Source organism: Belonocnema kinseyi, chromosome 4 (assembly GCF_010883055.1).
Source record: "Belonocnema kinseyi isolate 2016_QV_RU_SX_M_011 chromosome 4, B_treatae_v1, whole genome shotgun sequence".
Classification (NCBI taxonomy): Eukaryota; Metazoa; Arthropoda; class Insecta; order Hymenoptera; family Cynipidae; genus Belonocnema; species Belonocnema kinseyi.
Genome location: NC_046660.1, coordinates 10053508 through 10062234, shown reverse-complemented (window position 1 = coordinate 10062234; position 8727 = coordinate 10053508). Strand labels below are relative to the sequence as shown.

General features: G+C 21.2%; 1 protein-coding gene across 2 annotated transcripts in view; it reads right to left on the bottom strand.

Annotated features, from left to right (window-relative positions):
* Positions 1-881: 881 nt before the first annotated feature.
* LOC117171942 (STAM-binding protein-like A) overlaps positions 882-8727 on the bottom strand; it is a 25874-nt gene continuing 18028 nt past the window's right edge. The window contains exons 7-8 of one of the 2 annotated variants that reach the window (XM_033359618.1): positions 2212-2331; positions 882-1263 (exon numbers count right to left, since the gene is read on the bottom strand). In XM_033359618.1, the coding sequence (XP_033215509.1) occupies positions 1230-1263; positions 2212-2331 (154 nt within the window). In that variant the 3' untranslated portion in view covers positions 882-1229. The remainder of the gene's footprint in view (positions 1264-2211; positions 2332-8727) is intronic. The other variant, XM_033359617.1, reaches the window with a different exon arrangement.

The following is an 8727-nucleotide window of genomic DNA, read 5'->3' as shown; positions in this document are numbered from 1 at the left end:
TTGAAAAATTGATTGTTTTGTTGAAAATTTATTAATTTTCTTAAAAATGTTGTACTCTTTGGATAAAAATTTAATTTCTTTGTTGAAAAATCATCTTTTTTTTGTAAAAATTTAATGAAGTTTGTCCAAAAATTATATCATATCATTGAAAAATTAAATTTAAATCCCACCGTCTGGTCAAAATTGAACTTTTTTGTTAAAAATTCATATTTTCAGGTTGAAAATTCTTTCAAAGAGATGAATTTTCAACTCAAAAAGACGAATTTTCAACAAAACAGTTGAATTTTTATCCAAAAAGGATGAATTTTAAAGAAAATGGTTAAATTTCCAATTAACAATTTTTGACAAAAACAAAGATTAAATTTCTGCTAAAAGAGAAGAGTTTTCAAATCAAAAAGACGAATATAATTTTAATAAAAAACTAAGATTTAGATCAAATATTGGATCTAATTATCAATCAAACAATAAATTGTGCGATTTAATATATTTGGTTAATTACAACCAATTATTTTAAACATTTGGTTTGACGGTTATTGCTAATAAAATTTTGCAAATAAATGCATCTTTTTTTTTTTAAATAAATTAATGCTTTTTTATTATACAACGTACACTGAATAAATTTAAGTGCATTATAGTGACCTAATAATTTCATATGCAGAAATATATTTTATAATGATATTTTATTTCGATTTGGTCAAACTTTTTTACTTTGTAAATGCAATAGTATTTCTATAATTATTAAATTATCTTTCATATTTAATACTTTAAAATAGAGCTCTAAAAAGTTTGACCGAATGTGTGTGCTTCTATGCGTGGAATAGATTATTTTTTTCTTATATTGTGTGCATTTCGTAAGAATGTAATTCGACTTTTCAAAATTCTTTTCAATTTTAAGAATCTTATTTCATATAAATCTTTAATCTATTCCGCGGTTACGCGAAAATTAAATTAGATAAAATATATTATAGAATTAAAAAATATCCACAAGACTTTACAAAATCCTCTAATATAAAAATAAAAAATAAAAAATAAAATTTTAACAATAATTAAAACATACATATTTTCTGGATAAATAAATATAAAACAATCACTAAAAAGCTCTTGAGGAAAGCACAAAAAGTAGAGTTACAGTCGTTACAGATTTTTAAAAATTAATCTTGCGAAAAATTACACTTATCGAGTTTGTAACAATAGGAATTATTTTTTCCTCAGGTCAACTACTTCCAAGTTCACCATTGGCTCCAGTTTACAGTGTTTTGCTTTCTGAAAAAAGAAACAAGTAAGAATAATTTTTTTTTTGCCGGACCCGGAAACCGGAAAATGAGAGTGAACTTATTTTTTGACTGGGAAATTTTACAAATTAAAAAAAAAGTTCAAGTATAATTAAAAATTTTTTTTTAAATAGTTGAAATTTTATATTTTTCAATTATGATATTCAATTTACAATGCGTAATTCGAAAATCTTTCATTTAAGAATATTTACTTTTTAGAAAAATCTGGATAAAAAATATTTTTAGTTGATCAACTGTGATTATAAATTATAATAATTTAAAAAATTTAACTGTACATTAAGGATTTACAAGTGAATAATAATAAAATTGATTTTTAAAGTCGATTCGGAATCAGTTCCACATTTATGAATTTCCAGATTTAATTTGACTATTAATTAATTTATTTTTTATAATTTATTAAATTTCAAATATTTTTCAAGTCTAAAATTGGACAAATTTAAATAAAAATTTTTTATTAAGAAAAAGATCAATTGCTTAATATTTAAAACAAAAAATCTAAAAGTTTCGTAAGAATTGTGAAAGATTTTTAAAGAATAAAAAACATTTTCCTAAGACTCCTACGAAAATTGAAAATAATTTTTTAATTTTGAAAAATTAATTTTAATAGAATATTTGAAAAGATTTTCAAAATTGTCAAAAATTATTCTGGAAGATTTTAAGAAAATGTTTTTCATTTTGCAGAATGTTTTAAAAATTTTAGGAAAAATTCGAATAATGTTAAAGAATGTTTAGAAGATCTGAAAAAATTTCAAAAATACAATTTAAAATTCGAAAAAATGTAAAAAAACATGTAGCTTTTTCATGATTTTGAGGCTTTTAACGAATTTTTAAATTACTTTAAATAAAAATAATTTTACTTCTAATTTCAGAATGGTTCAGTTTATATAAAAAAAATAATCTGTTTTAAATTTATACTCACTGTGTAAAGTGGTATGTCAGTCGGATGAGGATGAAATCCACTTTCTCTACAATTTGCAATATAGTCCAATCCATATTCTGGAGTGAGAACGAAAAACCCAGTTCTGAAATTAAGAAAAACCTTTTTTTTTTAAATCAGTGTCTACTCAAATCCTGGAAAAAATTTCCAGAATTCCAAGATTTTTTCCAGCTTTTCGATTGATTAATTAATATGTTTAATTTATAACAAAATTTTTAATTATTTTCCAACACATTATTAAATATATTAGCATCTAAAATTAATTTATTAAATAATACTTGAAGAATAATTCTTTAATTCAATTCTAGAAATAATTCAAATACATTTTTATTTTATTATTTTATACTTAAAACTCGGTGCATATTTAGGTAGAATCAATTGAAACCGTTTTGAATTCTTAACTTTTTATATGAAAATATTGTACCTTTAACAAGATAGATGCATTTTTTCACCAAATAGTTCAATTCTAAACCAAAAAGATTAATTTCTATCGAAAAAGTCGATTTTTCAACAAAAAAACATTAATTTTCTAAGAAAAATAGTTGCATTTTCAACGAAAAAATATGAATTTTCAAAACCGAAATAATTTAACTTTCAACCAGACAGTTTTATTTTTAATTGAAATGAAAAATATCGGGTTTCAACCAAAAATGGAATAATACAATTTTCAGTTTAAAAACTTAATTTTCCACAAAACTCAACCAAGTGACGAATTTTTAACTAAAATGATTCAACTGATATTGATATATTTTTAGCAAAAGGGTAGAAATTTTAATCAAAATAAATAATTTTATTTTCATCCAAAAAGATAAATTTTCAAAATTTTAAATTCATTTTATACAAAAAAAAAAATACGATTTTTCAGCAAACTAAATGAATTTTGAGATAAAAAGAGATAATTTCAATTAAATACTTGAATTTTAAACTAAGAAAGAATAATTTTCACCCAAAAATGGAATCGTTAAATTTTCAGTTAATATTATCAATTTGCTACAAAAAAATGTCATCCACATTGAACTGAAAATCATCAATTTTCAATCAAATAGTTGAATATTGAAATAAAAAATGTCGGGATTCGATCAAAAATGGAGTAATAAAATTTTCAGTTTAGAAAATCAATTTTCTGCAAAAGAAAAGTTCAAACAAGTGATGAATCTTCAAATGAAATAGAGAGATTTTTAGTAAAAGATGAAATTTCAAACCAGAAAATTAATTGTCTACCAAAAAAGACAACTTTTAAATGATATAGTTCAATTTTTAACTAAAAAATTTTCAACCGAAAATGGAATAGATCATCTAACAGTTAAAAAATTGACTCTCCACACAAAAAACATCACAGATTGTCAACCAAATTGATAAATTTTCGAAAAAGAACATTAATTTTCAAACAAAAAGATTCATTTTCTATCAGAAAAGACAAATTTTCCACAAAATACACGAATTTTAAACTAAAAAAGACCAATTTTGTAGTTGTAGTTAAAAAAATTAATGTTTAAAGAAAGAGATGGCTTTTCAACTAAAATGATGAATTTTTACACAGAAAAAATAAATTTCAACAAAATAGTTTAACCTAGTGTTGAATTTTTGACCGCAAAGATTAATTTTTAACCAAGCAGATTAAATTTCTACGAATAAAGGCGAATTTTAAACAAAATATGAAAATTTTTGTTCAAAAAGTTTAATTAACAAATAAAAAAAAAGAGATTTTCAACAAAAAATTGAATAGTTCAGTTTTCAATTGAAAGAATTAATTTAAAAAGAAATAAAAACGAATTTTCAACAGAATAGTTACATTTTCAACCAAAAAGATGAATTTTGAACATAAAAATGCAGCAGCTGATTGTGAATTTTCTAAAAAAAATATTAACAAAAAAATAGTTGAATTTTTAAAAGAATAATACAAAAAAAATATAAAAAAACAACAAAAAACAACAATCTTTAATCAGTTTAATTCAGTCAAAAACAGTAAATTTTTAAGAAAAGAGTTGAATTCTCAGCCAAAAGGATGAATTTTCAACAAACACGATTAATTTTCCACAAAAAAAAAAGAAAAGAATGATCAGAAATTGAATAGTTAAATTTTCAGATGAAACATTTATTTTCAACAAAAAAGATGAGTTTTTAAAAAAATATGCCAATTTTTTTTTACCAAAAACATTAATTTTTTTACCAAGAAGATTAATGCTCAACGAACAAAAACGAACTTTCGAAAGCCCGAAAATATTATTTTTTTACAGTTAATTTTCTCTAAATTAATTCATTTTAAATAAGTAGTTTAATTTTTAACCAAATAGTCGATTTTTTTTATAAAAAAGTTCAATTTTGAATCAAACATATACATTTTCAACCAAAAAGTTATTTTCGAAAGAAATAGTTAAATTTTCTATCAAATTGTGGGATTTTAAGGCCAAAAGACGAATTTTAAACAAAACACTTGAATTTTAAACCGAAAGCGGTTAATTTTTAACCAAGAAGATTCATTTTCTATCAAAAAGTCGAATTTTCGACACGATATTTAAATTTTCATCTAGAAAAGATGAATTTTCAATTAAAAATATCAGTTCTGAGTCAAAACTGAAAGAATTATATTCTCAGCTAAAAAATTAATTTTAATCGTAAAAAAGAAACGAATTTTTCGCACAAGAGATGACTAAAATAATTAATTTTCAATAAAAAGACGAATATTCAATAAAACACAAGAATTTTATTCCAAATAGTTGCAACTTTAATTACAAACTATTAATTTTCAAGAAAAAAAAGGAACAGTTAAAATTTCAGTTGAAAAAATTAATTTTCAACTAAAAATCAAAACAATTTTCATAAAAATAATTACATTTTGAACTACATAAAAGAATTTTTATCCAAAAAATTAACTATTAACAAAAAATAGTTGGATTTTATGATTGTTACAATACAATAAGAAAATTCAACTTTTTTTTTGTGAAACTTCATCTTTTTAGTTAGTTGAATTCATCTATTCGGTTGAAAATTTCATTATTGTGTTGAAAATTCGTTCATTTTTAATTTACAATGGATTATGTAAAATTTGTAAATGCAACTTTGAAAGAAAATTCTCGTATTTTGTTGAAAATTCGCCCTTTTTTGTAGAAATGTAATCCTCTTCGCCGAAAATTAATCTTTTCGGTTAAAAAATCAACACTTGGTTAAAATTTGAGTTCCCTTGTTGAAAATTAATTTTTTTTTTGTTTAAACATTAATCTTTTAGTTCAAAATTCATCTCTCAGGTTTAAAATTGTACTAATTTGTTGAAATTTCGCATGCTTCGTAAAAAATGAATTTTTTCCCCTGAAAATTTAACTATTCCAAATCAAGGTTGAGAATTGATCTTTTTTAATTGAAAAATCAAATATTTGGTTGGAAACTGATATAAAAAAAATTCAGCTATCTGGTTGAAAGTTCGAATTTTTTGGTTAAATGTAAATTTAAAAAATTTATGTTAACAATATTATTTGGTTGAAATATCAAGTATCACATTTCTTTATTGAAATTTCTTTTTTTTTGCTTGAGAATTAAGTTTTTTAACTACAAATGTAGCTATTTCAATTTTGGTTTGAAACTGTTAGTTTTGATTAAAATTTGATTTTTTCTAGTAGAAAATTCAAATCGTTTGTTAAAAAGTCACCTTTTATAGTGAAAAAGATATATTTTTGTTTGAAATAAATAATGAATTTTTAAGGAAGAAGATTAATTTTCTAGCAAAAGGTCAATTTTCTACTAAAAAATATAAACTTTCAACCGAAAGAGCAATAGTTAAATTTTTAGTTAAAAAATTACTTTCTAACATTAGAAAAAGAAAAAAATTTTCAATGAGTTTAATTTAGCCACAAAAAAGTCAAGTTTGAAGAAAATAGTTGAATCTTCAACCAAAAAAAAAAAAAATAAATAAATAAATTTTCAATAAACATGATGGATTTTCTAAAAAAAATATATCAACAATCTCAATGAATTTTCTACCAAATAGTACAATTTTTGCTCAAATATTTCTGCTTAAAAAATTTTTTTTCAACTATTTGGTTAAATTTTCGTGTTTCTTGGTTAAATTAATTTTTTTAAATCTAAAATAAAAATATTATTTGGTTGAAATATCAACTTTATGAATGAAAATTCGTGCATTTTGTTGAAAATTAATCTTTTTGGAAGATAATTTGAACTATTTTATAAGAAATTCTTGTTTTTTTTCTTAAGAATTAATTTTTTAAATTATAAATGTATCTATTCTATCTTTGGTTGAAAATGGTTAATTTTAATTAAAAATCTTTTAATAATCTTTTTCGGTAGAAAATTAACTTTCCTTGGTTAAAAATTCATCCTTTTTCGTTAAAAATGCAACTGCTTGGTTACTAATTATTATTTTTTGATTAAGAATTCCATTACTTTATAGAAAATAATGTTTGTTAAATTCAACGATTTTTTATTACGAATTAAATTTTCTTATTGAAATTTAAACTATTTTGTTAAAAATTGTTTCGCTTTTTTGGTTCAAGTTCAACCATTGTTTAAAAATTAAACTATTTTCTATGAAAATTTACTATTTGGTATAAATTTAACTTTTTCGATGAAAATTCCTTTTTTAAATGCTTTTTTTTTTACCTGAAAATTGAATTGTTCCATTTCTAGCTAAAAATTTTTTAAATCAAAATTTGAACACTTAAGTATAGGTTAAAATAAATATTTTTTAGTTGAAAAATCAACTATCTGGTTGTAAGTTCGTATGTTTTAGTTAAATTCAAATTTTTTTATTCAAAATAAAAATATTATTTAGTGGAAATATCAACGATTACCTTTTTTTAAATCAAAAATTCTTCTATTTAGTTGTAAATTCAACTCTATGAATAAAAATTCTCATATTTTGTTGATAACTGTTTTTTTTGTAAAAAATTAAACTATTTTATAGTAAATTCTTGTTTTTTCTTTCTTCAGAATTACATTTTTTAACTGAAAAAGTAGCTAATCCATTTTTTGTTGGAAATTGTTAGTTTTAAATGAAACTTGATCTTTTCTAGTTAAAAATTTAAGTTTTAGTTAAAAACTTACGCATTTTGTTTAAAAATTCGTATTTGTTCAGTAACAAATTAATTTTCTTTGTTGAATATTCATACTTTTTCGTTAAAAATGCAATTTTTTGTTGCTCATTAATCTGTTTTATTTGAAAAATCCACTATTTTATTGAAAATTGTTTTTCTTTTTGTTAAAATTGAACGGGTTTTTTAAATTTTAAGTTAAAATGTTTTTTTTTTTTGAAATATCAATTATTACTCGCTTAAAATTTTAACTATTTTGCGAAAAATTGCTTTGCTTTTTTGGAGAAAGATTCAACCATTGTTGAAAAATTGAACTATTTTTTTTTAATTTACTATATTAGTATAAATTTAACTTTTTCGATTAAAATTCATTTTTTTTATCTGAAAATTACTTTTTTAAATCAAAAATTCAACTATTTGTTTAAAAATTTGCCTTTTTTGGTTGAATACAACTGGTTCAAAATTTAATTAAAAAGTAATTTTTTGAATGACAATTTGAAGATTTCAGTTTTAGTTTAAAAAATATTTTTTTTTAGTTGAATCAACTATTTGGTTGAAAACTGATTTTTTTTAGATAAATATTCAGCTATCTGATTGAAATTTAATATTTTTTGGTTAAATTCAATTTTTTTATTTTAAAGAAAAATATCATTTATCATGTTGAAATATCAACTATTTCGTTTTTTTATTGAAAATTTTCGTTTTTTTTTAAATTCGCCTTTTTGGAATAAAATTGAACTATTTCCTTGAAAATTCTTTTTTTAGATGTTGAGATTTAATCTTTTGAACTAAAAACGTATTTATTTCATTTTTTATTCTAAATTGTTAGTTTTTATTAAAAAATGCTCTATTCCAGTTGAAAATTAAAGTATTTGATTAAAATTTTATATATTTCGTCTAAAAACGTATCTTTCTTGAATTTTTTCCTGTTAAATTCAATGCCTTTTTATTTTATATTAAATATTTTTGTTTGTTGAATTATCATCTATTAATCAGTTGCAATTTGAACTATTTTGTTAAAAATAGTTTTATTTTTAAGATTAAACTATTTGGTTAAAAATGAAAATTTTGTTAATACTTATTTTTTTACCTGATTCAGCTGACTACAAATTTACCTTTTCTTTGCAGTCTATTAATTTTTTTAAATCAAAATTTTAAGATTTAAGTTTTGGTTAAAAAAAAATTTTAGTTGAAAAGTCAACAATCTGGTTGAAAGTTTATATTTTTTGGTAAAATTCAATTTTTTTTTATTTAAAACAAAAATATTATTTGAATATTCAAGAAACATGATTCGTTAAAAAAAATCAACAATCTCAATAAATTTTCTACCAAATATTTGAATTTTTGACGTATAAAGGATAACACAGGCCGACAAAATTTGACAAAGGTCCGGAACCAGAGACCAGACCTAGTATACCCGAAGGTTTTTGCTGCGCTGAATCCGAATCCGACCTCA